The following is a 17,482-nucleotide window of genomic DNA, read 5'->3' on the forward strand; positions in this document are numbered from 1 at the left end:
CCTTGGACCCCTTGGATAGTGCAAACCCTCCTTCACATTCAAGGTGGGACTAGTCCGCTGGGGCACCAGGAAAAAACCTGGTGGGCTCCGGCCCTTGTGGACCCCAGCAGCCCAGACCTGATCCCTGTCAGTGCTCCCCCGGCTGCCAGTGTCCCTGCCGTGATGCGTCACTTAATCGCACTCAGGGGAGGACATCGGGCAGGTGGCTAGGGGGAAACAGTAGGGGCCCCTGGGGGGAGTGGGGAGACACAGCCAGGGCACCCTAGGGGGGTGTTGGGCCCATGGGGCGGCAGCCCCGGTGGGCCCTGCACCCCCCAGTCCGACCCTGTTCACATTGTTCCATTGCAAAGTGATCTATTCAGGGACTTGAAGTCCCTCTGCTTTTAATAAGTGGTGGTGCTCAGAGTCTTTGGAAACAGAGGGACTAGATGATAGATACTCACCTTGAGTATGCAATGCAGTTTTGGGCTCCAGTCCTTAAGAAGGATATTAATGAGCTGGAGAGAGTGCAGAGACTGCAACTAAACTGGTAAATGGGATGGAAGATTTAAGCTATGAGGTGAGACTGTCATGGTTGGGGTTGTTTTCTCTGGAAAAGAGGCGCTTGCGAGGGGACATGATTACTCTGTACAAGTACATTAGAGGGGATTATAGGCAGATAGGGGATGTTCTTTTTTCCTATAAAAACGATCAATGCACCAGAGGTCACCCCTTTAGATTAGAGGAATGGAACTTTCATTTGAAGCAGCGTAGGTGTTTTTTTCACGGTGAGGGCAGTGAGGTTGTGGAATGCCCTTCCTAGTGATGTGGTAATGGCAGATTCTGTTAATGCCTTTAAGAGGGGCCTGGATGAGTTCTTGAACAAGCATAGCATCCAAGGCTATTGTGATACTAAAATCTACAGTTAGTATTGATGTTGGTATATATAGTTTATGTATGTGAGTGTATAGATAGATCAGTATAGGTTGTGGGTGCTGGGTTACTTGGAAGGGTAGAACTTGATGGACTTTTATTGTTTCCTTTCAATCTGTAGAATCAGATATGTCTGCATAAAAAAATCCAGACTGAATGAGCAAATGTCAAATAGAGGAGTATATTCTACCTTTAATATTTTGCAAAACATGTTTCTATTTAAAACAAACAATGCTTAAATGTGTAATTAGGTTCATCTTAAGAAATGATTGCACTACTGCAAGTTGTTTTTCAAATGTTAAGGAAATCATTTTACCACATTTTCTGTCTGCTCTGTTCTGCCAAAGAATGTAACTCAGTATAAATGATAGATTTTTATTGGTTTGAATCAATTTCAGACAAAAAGTATGTTTTCCAGCCACATAAGGTTGTATCTGGAAATAGAAACAAATGCAAAAAATAAAAAAGATGCTCTCCACAGTTTAAAAACAATACAGTTGGTTAAAGTTGCCTTTAAAGCAGGTCCAGTAACCCACTGATACCAATCATATGTTGGCTTTCAAAGCAGTGACCAGTACATGTTTCCTACTGATTGGTTGCAATGATTTATGATACCTGGTGCCAACTTTGCAAATTTTATTATATTACCCAACAGTGAATTATAAAAGCAGACCAACTGGTAATCATGGATTACTGAATAAACAGAAACTGTGCCTACAACTGTGCCTAAATACTTATTCATAAAGTATGTTTTGGGATTTATTCCACTTTGTGTTACAAATGAGTTGTGGGTGAGGCTTTTCAGTTCCAGAATATTAAACTATTTACCATTTAACACGACCCACAGCAAAAGCCACATCGTTTAGCTATGGAGTTTATGGTTTTAGGTTTGCTTCCATTTTAAAATCGTCTCCACTGTACAATCTACAGGCCACAGAGAAAAAGCAACGGTTCACCACTGTGCATCTCAGAGCTTTATGTAAAAGCTTTACCATGGCCTTTATAGTGAGGTCTGGTGACCAGGCCGGCTAATCAAATTGCTGTCTGTGATATAGGTTATAGTATCAGGGCAACGTAGTAAGATGTGACTCTTGATGAATCTTATTAGTGACAGTTCTTTGGTTGTTTAAGTTTAAGGAATATATTTGGTAGGTGCAGTGCATACCATACGATATATATATAATGTTTTACCTTGTATAACGCTACATGTGATTGCTGCTGCTGTATCCTGTGGGCATGCACCACTGCGCCAGATGTCTTTTGCACACTGAAGTATATTTTCTTCATTGCCACGACATTGCACATCAGTCCAGAAAGCAGAAATTTGGCCCACTCCAGATAATACAATTTTCTTAGCCGTTCCTTTATCTCTGTTAAATGATACAGTACATTGTAAAACTTAAATGTGTTACACTACAGAGTTTTATTTTGTGTTAGTACCAGTAGTTTGATTTTTAAACTAGAATGAATAGAAAAGCTTTGCCCTTGTTGCACACTTATGTACAGTATGTTGCTGTGCAGCAGCGCAGTCCATTTGTTAGTGCTAACAAAAAGGGTAGAAGTTCAGTGGAGCCTGAGGATCACTGGAGAGACTGCTTAATTGCCCTTTTTATGACTGGCTCTATGACTTTTATGAACTACTTATTCTGCAACATGATATCCCGCCAATTCGTACAAGTACTCTTAACCCTAATATAATTTGCTTGATGACAAAATGCCTATATTTTTATTTCAATTTTAGTTGTGCCTTTGAAGTTCAATGATGTAGCCTTGAAGACATCTTTTATATTAGACTGTAAGCACAACATCAAAATATACTGTTCATATTGGATTAATAATTAACAAAGTTCGCAATCCACAATGATTCATAGGATTTCAAGGTCATCTGTATTTTGCCACCTGCAGTAAGAAGAAGGGGAATGGAACTTTAAAGAAATAAGTGAACATTAGTGGCATGCCCCAATTATCAGGTATTTAAATTGAATTGCAGTCTGAAATTATACAAATTATGCTATTCAGAAGCTCAAAGCCATTCTCAAAAACTGAAAGGCTACAGGCACTACTAGGCTATATTGTACTGGAAGTTCATTTGTGTCAGCACAAAACACTTTTCATAATTAAGTACAATGTAGCTAAAATTGAACAGAACAAATAAAAAAAATTGAAACACATTTATGTATGAATGACAAGCAGATTTGATGTTTATTGAAATGGCCAGATTGTCTTAAGATAGAGATACAGCAAAATCACAAACAGGGGAAATTGGATAAATGTTTTAGTGCAGCCAACCAACTGATGGAAACTATGGAAATTAATACTAATACTACACACTGCAAGGATGGTGTCTTACAGTCTTTCTGTGAATTCAATGTTCCTATGGAATTCTGTATGATCATATCCTGCCCTGTGGATAGGAAAAAAGGACAAGGGGGGACCCACACTGCAGCCAAAGACTAAGTTATTAAGATATTATTATTGCTTTTCTGTAATAATAAAACAAGGCATTTGCATGTTTTTTTCAACTGTGTAACGCAATAGGATACAGCGTACAAACTGCTTAGCTTAGTCCCACAGAGACCATTTATTGGGTGAGATTTATACTTTAGGACATGGCTATAAATTACTAGATAAAGTAAGCATTATTTTGACATCTTTATCGTGTCATGAAACTGAGAACTTTGAAGGGGTCATTGAAAATATGCCAAGAAGCTAGCAACAGACAGCCTAGTTTATTACTGTGCTCATCGCACAAGTACTGTATCTGTAACAATACAAAGAGTTGTCTTGTTCTGTAATAGCATGTGCTAAGGCTTCTTGTGAACAGTTCCACCAATGTGATACCTCAAAGGAAATGACAAACAAGATAAAAACCTATGACAGGGATGTCAAAACTGTAGCCCTCTGGCTGCACCTGCAACCTTTGGCTGGTAAACAATGCTGGGAGGAATTCTGTATAACTGATGCTACAAATGCCTGGTTTAGATATGCAGTTACTTCTTCAGGTGAATACGTGATGCACTTTGTCTCCTATGGTAACATATGTTTACTCTGTTTAAATACCATGTTAGCAGCTTATTGTCTTTGCAGCAGCATTAGGGCCACTGTGCCACCCGACCATGGAGTCAGTGTTTTTGTTCTATAGCCCAATTTTGGGTTTGAAATATCTTTGTCAGCTGTCTTGTATGTAAATGTTACTAATAATGTATCGATTTAGAAGTGTTCGCTATGAACATATTGATTGTGCCTAAAGCTCAGAAGCAGGGACTGATAGAAATGATGAGCAATCTCTGTAAATGCTGTTCAAATGAAAGATAATAAATAAATAATAACTTACCCAAGCTCAAGTTGACGGCATATAACTGAAGCATCATTATCATCCCATTGGCCACTACAGATTGTTCCCCAGGCACCATTTACATATACTTCTACAACACTTCCCTCTGACTTGCTTTTGCTCCCTCGAAGACGCACTGACCCTGTTAATTGTTGGAAAATGCATTTTAGCTCATAGCTGTGTGGACTCATGCTATTCCCTAGATATCAATGCTCTGCTTGAAGGCAAATATTTTGCTAACAATTATCTTCAAAGGCAAAGTCATAAATGTAAGTTCATGACACTTATTTCAGCAAGAATTACATTCTAGCCTAGAAAGTGCAGAATGATAGCAATCAATGATTTTGTCTTTCTCCTCGTCTGAGGCAACATTTGTATTCTTTATCCATTGCAACATCAAAGCCTGGGCCCTTAACCTTTTGCTAATATATCTCTGTAGACATTAGCATCACATCTGAAGTAAACATTAGGTCAGTTATACTAATGAGCAAATTAATGCAATTCATTTTATTGTACCTTTGCCCTATAAACTGCCCACCTAATTCTGAAACTAAAAGGAAGTCATTATTGAAAATTGAGAATGCTTGTAATTTATGTTGAAGTGTATATAGAGTTCATTTTCCCACTGTATGAACTATCTACAGCTGGAAAGATTTCCTTCTGTAATTTTCTAATTAAGAAATATTGAGTCAGATTCAATTTGATGAGAAAAACTTATCTTGTGGTTTATTATTTAAAAAGTGCATTAAAGTGTATGAGAAAATGTGGGACTGAAGTAGGGAATACGTTTTTCTCATCAGATTGAATCTGGCTTATTATGCCTAAAGATTAAAAACATAATTACATTTAAGTTAAGTTGGGTTGAAATAAGACCAAAGTCCATCAAGTTCAACCCTTCCAAGCAAACCCCAACGTGCACACATAGACCCATACTGAGCTATTTATACACTCACATACATAAACCTTATATACCAACATTAATACTAACTGTAGATATTAGTATCACAATAGCCTTGGATATTCTGATTGTTCAAGAACTCATCCAGGCCCCTCTTAAAGGCATTAACAGAATCTGCCATTACCACATCTCTAGGAAGGGCATTCCACAACCTCACTGCCCTCACCGTGAAAAACCACCTACGCTGCTTCAAATGGAAGCTCCGTTCCTCTAATCTAAAGGGGTGGCCTCTTGTGCACTTATCATTTTTATGGAAAAAAAGAACACCCTCTATCTGTCTATAATCCCCTCTAATGTACTTGTACAGGGTAATCATGCCCCATCATGTGACAAAACAACCCCAACCCTGTCTAACCTCATAGTTTAAATCTTCCAGCTCCTTTACCAGTTTAGTTGCAGACTTTCCAGCTCATTAATATCCTTCTTAAGGACCTATAAAAACATTTTGTTTTCATTCCTTGAGTCAATGCCGTTTTTATACAAGACAGCACTTTATTTGCTTTAGTAGCCACAGAATGACACTGCCTGGAATTAGACAACTTGTTATCTACAAAAATCCCCAGATCCTTCTCAATTAAAGAAGAAGGAAAGGCTAAGTCACTTGGGGGTGCCAAAATGTTAGGTACCCCCAAGTGACTTAGATCGCTTACCTTCTACCCCGGGCTGGTGCCCCTGTTAGGAGAAAACAGCACCAGCCCGGGGTAGCAGCGATCGCTTCCTCCTTCCTCTCTCGCTGCGCGCGCATGCTCAGTAGAGTGAAAAGCCGAACTTTAACAGAGAGGTCGGCTTTTTCACTCTACTGCGCATGCGCCGGACTCGGAGTCTAGGGGAAAGGAAGGCGGAAGGTCTATGAAGATTCTCATTCATCCAGGTCATGATATACAGTATCTAGTAGAATTAAGTCTAAAACAGGCGGAAGGAGGAAGCGAATCGCCCCAGGTGCCCCAGGCTGGTGCGGTTTTCTCCTAATAGGGGCACCAGCCCGGGGTACGAGGTAAGCGATTCAAGTCACTTGGGGGTGCCTAACATTTTAGCACCCCCAAGTGACTTAGCCTTTCCTTCCCCTTTAAGGATCCCCCCAACACACTACCGTTTAGTGAATAACTCACATTTATATTATTTCTACCAAAGTGTATAACTTTGCCCTGTTCAACACGGAACCTCATTTTCCATTTTGCTATCCAATTGTTTTCCAATTTTGTCAAATCGCTCAAAGTGGCAGCATCCCGCATGGAACTTATAGTTTTGCACAATTTCGTATGCTGGCACAAACTCACAGTATTGCGATTCGTAATGTATTAAAGAATACTATCTCTTATTAACCCTTCCAAAAGCTGTCCTGCTAACAGGCCTATAGTTTTCAGGCTGAGAACGGGATCCCTTTTTGAATAACGGTACCATATTAGCAATTCACCAGTCTCTCGGCACCATGCCAGACCTCCGAGAATCCTGAGAAATTAAGTGAAGAGGTTTGGTAATCACAGCGCTAAGCTCATTTAATACCCTGGGATGAATACCATGCTGTCCTGGACCTTTGTTTACCTTTACATGTTCAAGTATCTTTTGAATTTCCTCCTAAGTGACCCATGCATCAGTAGCTATATTACTAGAACTCTGTCTATTAAAAAGCAAAACTTTATTAGTACATGCCTATAGGTTATCATTTACACAAACATCAGAAGACTAATCCAGAGGCAACCATGGTTATAGTTAGCCATTAGTAGTTTAGACAGAGAGAGAGATATTAACAGATATTAAGACAGCATCCACCAACATGGTGGGAAACCATAATATAGTCATGAACCCTTAATATATATTGAAACTCAACTCCTATAATGAAAGAAATGCACCGCATGAAACTGTATGATTCATGTGAGAGGTACTATAAAAAGGCAAAGGTATTTAAATAGACTTAAATATAAGTATTGATACAGTGTTGCATACTGATGTATGGTAGTTAAACAGCAACCACCCTAGAAATGTCACTTTTCATTTACAACTGTATATGAAAAGGTGCTGTATAGCTCACAACACTGTTTTGGTGCTTTACAGCAAAGTTACAGACACAGACCACGAATCGGATGGTAGTTATGAAAGGACCACCATTGTAAGTTATTGAAAAGGTAGGTTCACTTCCTGTGTAAGAAGAAATAGAACAATTAGTCTGGAGATTGGGTACATTTGGTTTTTGATGTGTAAGGCATGGCACCCTCATCAGTATGTTGTTTGTTGATAAATATAGCTCTGTGGAAACCTACAAGGTTATAAGAGGTAATGTGAGAAAAAGTCTTTGGGAGCCAAGAATGTGTTTAATACAAAGCCAAGACGAAAGAGACTGCCATGCATGTGGCTTTTATTTGTATTATTTATATAAGGGGATACAAATAGATAGTTCAGTGGGACACACTTGGGAAAGAAACTGAAGTGAAGGAACTGATGAGATGGGAGGAATAGATTAAGATATGAGGGCCGATTAACTAAAACTCTAACATTTCTCATTTATTTCTTTTGAAAAATTCGATAAAACTCATTTCCACAAAAGTGAATCTCAAAAAAGTCAAAACTTTTTTTTTTCTTTACTAAAAATCAGAATCGAGGGGAAAAAATATGTCGGTTAGTAAATGGCCCCCTAGGTGTGGCAATACTTCTTAGACATGATTTAGGTTTTTTCCTATTATTTACATTCTGATTATTTGAACCAATTGCATTCTCTGCATATTAAATTTTAAAAGCCCTTGCCCTCTCCTAGCCCCCTGGCATCTGACAGTGACAGATTTTTTTTCTCCCCACACTGCTAAACTAAATATGAGGCTGTCACACCAGGCTCAGGACTGTACATAGCTGTACTGATAGCTTTTGGGCAGCCTGTCATGTTTTGGCATGATTATATGAAATAATTTAAAACATGGGTGCTCTTTTTCCTGTTTTAATAACACATATTAAACTATCCCATTAGTGGGGACAAACCCACCCTGAATTACTTTTACAAGCCTGTGGCCTGGAACACTTTCAAGGAAACAATACACAAAAACACAGTTTTCCAATACTAAAAATGTAGATGCATATGAAGTGCATGAAGTTCCTATGGGCAATTTAATCAGGAAAAAACAACAACATTTGAACTCACCACATTAACGGAGCATAGAGATAATAGAAAGACAAGCAAGGCATTCTAGGAAATAGATGCATAGGGGGCTTGGCAACAGGTTTGTCTAGTGAGACCACACTGCTGAGATGAATTGCTGGAATGTAAATAAATCAGTAAGGGGCAAGTCTATCTGGCCTTTGGCACTGTGGGCAATAACTTAGGGTAAAGTCCAAATCTGACAGGAGATAATTGACACTACATGATGGCATGGCATGCTGCATCTGCATGTTGCAAGGTATTTTGTGCCTAAAGCATAAGGAAACTCCAACTTGTAAGGGGTCAGTAAGATATTGCACAACAATTTTACAATGATTTAATATGTTTTAAAACAGAATTATTGAATGTTTGACAATGTATCTGGCTGAATGCCTGGCCATACATGATTCTCGATGGAAATGCAAGCATAACATTCACTTAAAATAAAAATGTTGTGAGATGTTAAAGCACAAGGATAAAAGCAAGATGGTTTCCAATTGTGCTTTTAAGAAAACAGCATTTTAGGTTCTCCTTGGCCAGAACAGTACTATTAAAGCATGAAAGTGTAGCAGAGATTCCAATTTACTATTGAAAATGAAAGAGCATGTGATATCCTAGGCATGGAAAGCTGTGGCGCTTCAAATCACTCACTTACAGACCGTGAGCATTACGGAGGAAGCAATAAGCTTTCTGGGAAACCACAGTCAAGGTCTGAACCAACAAAGCTGGAAATTCAAAAGTAAAACTGCTTCATCCAGCATTTTTCGGGAAAAGCTTAACTGCAGTCTGCATATTGATCTACTCAGCTATGACTAAAGTGACCCTGGCATTTGAAATAACTATGCAGCATTTAAAAGTAGTCTAGGATCAATTATCTGAAATGCTTGGGACCTGGGTTTTTCTAGAAAAGGGATCTTTTTGTAAATTGGATCAGAATTCCTTAAGCTTAAGATTACTTACATGAGAAATGAACCCAACAGGATGTTATTGCAACCAATATGGATTCTGCAGATAAGTTACCATAAGGTACAAGTTACTGTTTTATTATTTATTATTATTAATTCATATTCCTTAAGTCTGCTAAAGATAAAACAAGAAATAAACCCAACAGGATTGTATTGCCAGCAATATGGATTCACGCAGATAAGTTGTTTTGCATGGACTCCAGAATACTCACAAACTTCTATCGATGCACCATTGAGAGTATTCTGTCCGGCTGTATCTCCCCCTGGTATGGCAGCTGTAATGCTTTGGAGCACAAAGCTCTGCAGAGGGTGGTGAGATCAGCAAAGCGCATCACTAGGACTGAACTGCCGGCCATGCAGGACCTGTACAGACAGCGCTGTAGGAGGAAGATGCAGCGGATCCTCTCTGACCCCAGCCACCCCAGCCACAGACTTTTCACGCTCCTACCATCAGGCAGGCGGTACAGGAGCATCCAGACCCGCACCAGCAGATACAGAGACAGTTTCTACCCACAAGCCATCAGGCTTCTGAACTGCTGACATTCTGCACAAACCAACACACACTCCCTATAACTACTGGACTCTTCGCAGTGTCACTTTAAGCAAAGCCACTTTAAATCCTCACTGCCCAATTTCAAATATTTCATTGCCCATTTTTTATTGTAAATACTTGTACCTTTATTGCACACTTTTATTATATTTAATATTTGTATTTTTTTTTGTCTATGTAAAGTTGGGAGGAACATGGGTCAAAAAATTTTCATTACGGTAATGATGCTTCATTGTTATTTGTATATGACAATAAAACTTGAAACTTGAAACTTTATTATTATAGAGAAAAAGGAAAACATTTTAAAAATTAATATTGGCTGAACATTGACTCTATGGGAGATGGCTTTTCTGTAATTTGGAACTTTATGGATAATGGATTTCCAGATAAGGAATCTCATACCTGTTATAAGTATAACATATTTTCCATATTAACACTGCACATGAGTAGCTGGCTGGGCTGCAGGGGTCATTCCTGCAGGGGTCATTCCTGCAGGTTGAGCACCCCTCTCAAACAACAAACTTTGCCTACACTATACTATTGAAGAAACTGTTTTCACTGAGTCTTATTTAAGGCTTTCTGAGGTTTGTGTGTCATAACTATTGCAGTGTTAGTTTTACAGCTATAAATAGGCTCAGAGGAACACTTCCAATGCATTCTGTGGAAACTGGTTACTTTTGTAGGCAATGTTTCTTTTTAAGAACAGTACTTGGCTTTCTATGTGTCTTCCCAGGTCTAGCAAACTAAACAAGATGCTGCTGCCAAGTGTGGTGATGAATATCATTTGTCTTCACACTGCAGGGTACTAACTCTTCTGTGTTTCTCACTAAAGCCTCAGGCTACTCTACTAACTACTATTATCCTGTCTCTCACAGTCATTACAGGACTTTCCTGACAATGACTATGGATACTTTAGCCTACCTCCACCAACCACAACCTCCAACAGATGGGGTCCAAAAAGACTAGGGTAACCTGACACCCCTGGCCAACTACAGATTTGCCAGGTACCACCTGACCTGGAAAAGGAAACAGCTCCCCCCTTGCAAAACAGAAGCATGCAGGGCCAAAACTAGGGGTAGGCAGAAGAGGCACCTGCCTAGAGCACAATGATGGGGGGACAAAGGCAGGAGGCATTAGCTTGTCATTAGCGGCAGAGGCAATGACCGATCTAACCGCCCCGCCCCCCCTGCACCTCCTCCTGTGCATTGGCGCGCATGCGCCATTCGGGGGGGCGGGGAGGTGGGCGGAGTTGGCCGACCGGGTTGCCTAAAAGGGCACTTATAGGACTGTTTAAAAAAATTAAAAATAACAAGTAGCTGACTGTGAACAGATCATCAGAAAATCATTCATTGAATTTCTCTGGTCATTTGCCCAGTCCAGCTGAAGTTTTATTAAGCAATATTTCTTATATTCCTTAATATTGCTTGACTAAAGCTGCCAGCATACTTAAACTTTTCATAATATGCAGTGCTGGGCCAAAAGGCAGGACCCCTGCTTCTTACCCTTCCCTCTCCATCTCCCTTGTTTCTGAAATTTCCCCTACTGCTCAAATACCAGCACGTGGGGGAAAAGCAGGGTGGAGCGGTGACTAGTTGGGTGGTTCTTGGGATAGGTAGGCAGAATAAATATGCGCCCCCGACACCTAGTTTCTGATTTGTAAATGAGTGGTCAGTTGGCTGAACAAATTGTTGTTTTATTTCATATATAAAACTTCATGCTTGTTACTTCAATCTTTTCTAGTATCAGTAACAGACAGAGATTGCTGGAATAGACACATGAAGAATCCATTGTGTTTATCTGAGTATTAATCAAAAAGATATGCAGATCATTAGAAACAACTGTCTTTCTGGCTCCACTACTAACCATTCTCTGCAATAAATATATCCACACAGAGAAGATGGTATGTACCTGGTAATGCTCAGTGTTCTATGAAACCCTACATGGGACACTCTTACAGAAATTAAGAAAAGGATTATCCAGATATCCCAAAAAGGGAAAGGGCTGAGCATACAAGAGACAGGAGCAAGTGTGTATATAGATGAGGAGAATAACAAATTCTACATCTGCCATGTTATGTTCAGAAACATGCTTGCTAATGTTATGTTCAGAAACATGCCTTGCTAACTTATATGTTTACTGAGCTTGGACTATAAGATAGCAGAAAACTCTGCCATTACCAGCTTTATCAGTCATCACAGATGGAAAATTTACTGTAGCATATGAAACGTGGGAAAGGAGTCAGTCCCAAGTGTGTGTGTGGGGAAGTCAGTTACAAACCTTGTACTTTGTGAGACTCATATAACATTCTGCCACTGTGTGAAAAAATAGACCATGCAAATCCACATCAAAAAGTCTTGCCCCCACAGGAGGTTAGAAAATACAGTATACTCTTCTACCTGAATGAAAACATATTGGTCCTGGAATGTGACTATGGAATTTATAAAAGAAAAAAAATTCACTGGGCATAACAAAAAAAACATGAATAATGTCATATTGCTTATAGTCGGATAGATGATAGATAGATAGATAGATGATAGACAGACAGACAGATAGATGATAGATAGATCGATCAATCGATAGATAGATAGATAGATAGATAGATAGATGATAGATGATAGATAGATGATAGATAGATAGATAGATAGATAGATAGATAGATAGACGTTTCACTTAAGACAGGGAATGTTTAAAAAACTGGGGGCTGCAATACAGTTACAAGAAGCTGGTTGCCCTGGACCCCCTACCACTATCCCTCTTTCATCGTCATTGCCATCTGCTGCCCACAAACTGCAGTAAGAGAGCAAGTGGAAGGCAGGTTTGAAGTCTGAGGAGGGGAAACTACGAAACAGCAGACCCCGCAATCTAGGCCCCCTTATACCCAGCCCCCCCCCCCCCCCCCGCTGTATGGTAGTTAAGCCACTGGAGTTGAAACTATGCCAGGGTTGATGTCTGAATCGAGTAAAGAAAGAATAAACCGGGAGAATTGACAAAGTTAAGAGTTGAGAGTCCTATATAGGCAGACGATTTACTGTGAGTTGGTTGTTGCATATGTTGTATGCATCACTAACTTTGTGAAAAAGAAACCTGCTGTGAATAAAACAGGCACATTTCTGTTTACCTGTCACCCTCTTTGATTATGGAAAATATTCTACCAATTCTGCCATTTGACTAAATTCCCACAATATATATATATAAAAAATGATTGACATTTTTTACCAGCAACCTTAAGCAAACAAAATTGTCAGTGTATATGGTCTATAACGTATTTTCTAAAGTTAACTTGAATATAAAACACATATAATATAACACATACATTTCTTTGTACCATGAAAAAAAAGCTATACACACAAATATGTATACATATAAAATGTGTGTCTTTATGTGATTATATACAGTTCTACAAACAGTATAAAAAAATGTTATAAAACATATACACTGACCATTTTGTGTGCTTTAGGCTTCATGTCAGAAATTTCAAGCATTTCGTATTTCACTGGCACAAACTTAGTTGACAGAAAGAAGTTTAAACAAGTCCTCCTCACTTTGCAATGAGAAAGCCTCCAGGGAGATGTCTAATAGGACTCAGCAAAGAAAAATGTCAGTTTAGAAAGCTGCCTTGCCTATAAGAAGGCAAATTGCAATACAGGATACTGTAGCTAAATGATACTTATTATTTTGCTTCATATTCTCTACATTCACACATATTTATTCCAAAACAATAAGACTGCTGGAAATTGAGTTTTAAGTCAATCACAAAAAATTATGAATTTGGTGCAGCCCCAGTGCTAATTGGGTCCTGCACAGAAAAGTTCACATGATTAGGTTATATCTCTGTATAGGTCCCTAGTAACAAAATAGTATAAATAGAAAAAGTAACTGCTAACTGAATGTAGCATTGGGTATCACAAAAGATATTGAAGCTGTAGCGGCATAATGCAACTAATAAATGTAATGCTATGAAAGTATTGCTATACTATGTTGATCTTTAGGACCTATAATGCCAGCAACTTTCCAGTGATTGGTTCATAAACTACCAATCAAGCATTATTTTGCAAATGCTTGTCAAAGGATTGACTTTTATTATACCAGAAGTCCTCATTAGCAATTGCCCTCATATTATTGCTATTATTTAAATGTTATATTGCTTATAGGAAAATAGCATCTAAATTTTAATGTTATATTAAGATGCCAGTATAACAAGTGTTTATAAAATTGATAATCAGCGTTTGTTGATCTAAATATACAAGTGAAATGAACTAATTATATTGTGAAACATTAATAGGACTGGTATATATAAAATGGAAAAATGGAAAATAGAAATGGAAACCAATGCAGAAACCAGCCAGCTTAAAAGGTGCAAGCGGATGTATTACTAGAATGCATTATATTATATAGAATATGCTGGGTCAAAATAGTTCTGCCTCTTTAATGTGCTTACACATTAACTACAGAGGAAGCAGAACCTGCAGTTGCAGGGGGGGCATGAGTGTAGGGGGTCCAATAATTATAGAGTATATATATATATTTATAGAGTAATTTCAACATACCTTGATAGAAAAGGTCAACTATAGGGACCCCAAATTGAATTTGCTGTGGGCCCAGTAACATCTAGTTATGCCACTGTTAGACAGTTTATTTTGATATAAAGCTTATTTAATTTGCCTATTTTAAAAAAATTGCTTAATGTCTTGTGTTCTGAAATTCCATAGCTGTCTTTTACATATGTTTAGAACACAAACGTAGCCCTTAATGTGATGCAGATGGTGTTAGCAATCCCAGTCCACACCATGAAACCAAATGAAGCATTGCATAATATGCTGAGAAACTGACAATTCTAGATTTTTAATGTTGTGTTGTGAAGGTTAAAGTGGATTCCATTTCGGACAGAGAAAATGTAGCCAGTTAATAAATCTTGTGGGGGCTTGAAGCTAACTCAGAAGAGGAAAAGAAGATGCTGTGTAGGGCATTAACCACCTGGTGGGAGCATGCTAGTGCCTGAGTGCATACAGTAAAGTAACTAGGCTATAACTCACAAATGCCCTGCCTGTGTCCTTGCAGCTGCTCTTAAACTACAAAGCCCAGCATCCCCTAACAGCTGGATGGTGCAGGTAGGACACTCCCACTCTAAATAAATCCTATTGCCAGATTTTATGAGGCAAAAGTTGTGAATACACAAATCCTGTAATTTAATAGGATATTCTTCTTTTTTATAAAGCACTGCTTAAACTTAACCCTTGCATGTTTTTTAATACAATTTTGGTAATTGTCATTATAGAAATGGGTATAACTTCGTATATAGAAATGGATATATTTTGATACTATCCTACTTTTAAAAAAGTTCAGCAAAAATTTTGTAACATCTCAAATTTTTATTTCTATTCAAAAAACTTGATAGAACCAGTACAACATCAGCTGCAAGAGAGACTGAAGTGCATTTCTTTTTAATATTGCCGCCATGTTTTTTAGATTGAGCGGCAATGCCAGTGCTAGTTAAATGCACATTGTTATTTACATACACTAGAATTTGATGGATTCAGTTTGTATTCACCCACCTTGTTTGCAGTCACAGTAGCCCCAGTCTATCCTCCCATGGTTGTTCCTGAAGAAGCACCAGGGTTTACTCCTCCCATCTGGGTTTCTGCAGAAGTTGTGATCACCAAGCCCTTTACCTGGGGTCCTCTCCAAAAAAGTGGGCACTTCCACCCAGTTTAAACAATCCGCACCAAACTCAGTGACATTCACAAAGTCTCCAATAGAGCCACTTTTGCCTGCGTATTTTGGGCAACCTGTGTGATGGCCATGAGCGGGCAAAGGATGGTGAGGCTGATGATTCTGGGAGGTGGGTAGAGGCAGGTGAAGAGATTGCTGATGATGGATACGATGGTAAATAGATGTACTGGATGACTTGTCAAAGCAACCCACGATAAGGATGCTCCCTAGCATTAGGGCCACAGCAAAGTTGGTTATTGTCATGCTGCCAGTACTCTGTGTTTTGTTCCATCTCCACCACTAATCTAGTCCTGTGTCTGATGGGAGAGGCGGAGTTGCCACTTCCCCCTAATCCCATCCAGCCCATTTCATATTTATGCAGGCAGAAATGCAGCTCTTCAGTGCATAAGTCGGCTGAGTAAAACAATTGTGAAAAAGAGAGGGAGAGACCAATCGACAGCTAAGGCAAAGGGAAAAGCAGAGGAAGGAGGAGGGAAATCTGTGGGCTTGGTTACTTATTGAAAGAGAAACAAGTTCTTTGAGATGGCCAAAGTAATTCCCCTGAAGACACAAACTCTGTTTACTCAAGTTTATGCGCTAAGGCTTTTTTACAGATAAATATCTTCTCTTTCCTAAATTCCTTTTCTGTTACAAGTTTTATTTTTGGATTTTGTCAATAGATCAGTTTGATAGCATCCCAAGAGACTGACTGCCAACTCGTAGTATCTGAATGTTACGGTGCACCAATTATACACTTAAATCCTTGCATTTTTGGATGCACTTTTAGACGTCAGCCTGTAAGAATGAGAATTAGAGACAGATGGCCCAAACGTGTGTGTTTTTTTAAAGAACCTTCAGCAACAGAAGAGAGGGACTATCAGTCACACTAACTATTCTCAGTCAAAGTCTAGCATTCCAGGGAATAAAGCCTCAATGCAGAAAAAATTTGATCAACCAAGTTTCCTGAAGGGTGACAGCTGAACTGCCTGCAAAAAGTATGTCACCTATAAAACTAGAAGAGAGAAAAAGAAGTCGTGTGAGCAATTTCTGAGCAGTATTTTCTTTGCTGCAGTGCTCCAAGAAACACAGACAAAATGCACATTACCTATTCATGTCTATGCATTCCCTGCTCACATGAAGCCCAGAAGAAATGTCAGTGAAATAGCCGCAGGTGGGGAAAGCTGTCAAAACGGTTTAAATATCCAAGTAAGCTGAAGATGAAGTCTGCGTCCTGTTCATACGTGCTCCTCCTGCTGCTAATGTGGCCGTTTCTAAAGAACGTGCCTCTTCTGAGTTTATTGATTGAGGGGATTTTAGTCCATTTACTGGAATAAAGCAAGAGGACTATGCCTTTCCTCTGGGTCTGCCATTGCCAGCTGTTTTAAAGAGCATGCACCCAGGCTTCGCACAGCTTGTCAGTCGGTCAGATGATCCTGCTGCTGGCAATGGAGATAGGATTTCAATCAGCTCCTAATGTGCTGCAAGTGACAAAAATAAAGCTGAATCCTTAGTCACAGCTTCTGGTTTTCTTATGCTAAACAAGCTTTACATACCGTAGTAGTCTATTTTTCTACTCAATTCATGAAGCCCATACATTCATTTTTAGTGTCTCACCTTATCTCGCCTTCTTTCCCTTTTGTGCCTTTTAGGTAATTTCTTTTCAAATCTTAAATTCCATAGCTCACTGAAATTGCCCTATTCATATGAGAGCTGTAAGAAAAATGTTTTTAATTTTTAGCAGGCAGGTCAAGGCTGACACACTAACTACAGATAGCTTAAGCCTTCATAAGGGGTTAAAGTCTATCATGGACAAACTAGTGTCAAAAATCACTTTTGCCTGTCAGTCACAGACATGCATTACGGAGACCGTATTTATACACTGGACACAGACTGTGATGGTAAGATCCATGCTGGCCAGAGATGTTTCAGT

At 39.1% G+C, this 17,482-nt stretch overlaps 1 protein-coding gene across 1 annotated transcript in view; it reads right to left on the bottom strand.

Moving 5' to 3' along the window:
• Positions 1–16,921, bottom strand: part of prss12 (serine protease 12) — a 78,211-nt gene extending 61,290 nt beyond the window's left edge. Inside the window, exons 1-3 of the mRNA XM_002934254.5 lie at positions 15,396–16,921; positions 4,247–4,388; positions 2,104–2,282 (exon numbers count right to left, since the gene is read on the bottom strand). Coding sequence (XP_002934300.3) covers positions 2,104–2,282; positions 4,247–4,388; positions 15,396–15,816 — 742 coding nt within the window. The 5' untranslated portion in view covers positions 15,817–16,921. The remainder of the gene's footprint in view (positions 1–2,103; positions 2,283–4,246; positions 4,389–15,395) is intronic.
• Positions 16,922–17,482: the final 561 nt, after the last annotated feature.

Source organism: Xenopus tropicalis, chromosome 1, assembly GCF_000004195.4.
Source record: "Xenopus tropicalis strain Nigerian chromosome 1, UCB_Xtro_10.0, whole genome shotgun sequence".
Classification (NCBI taxonomy): Eukaryota; Metazoa; Chordata; class Amphibia; order Anura; family Pipidae; genus Xenopus; species Xenopus tropicalis.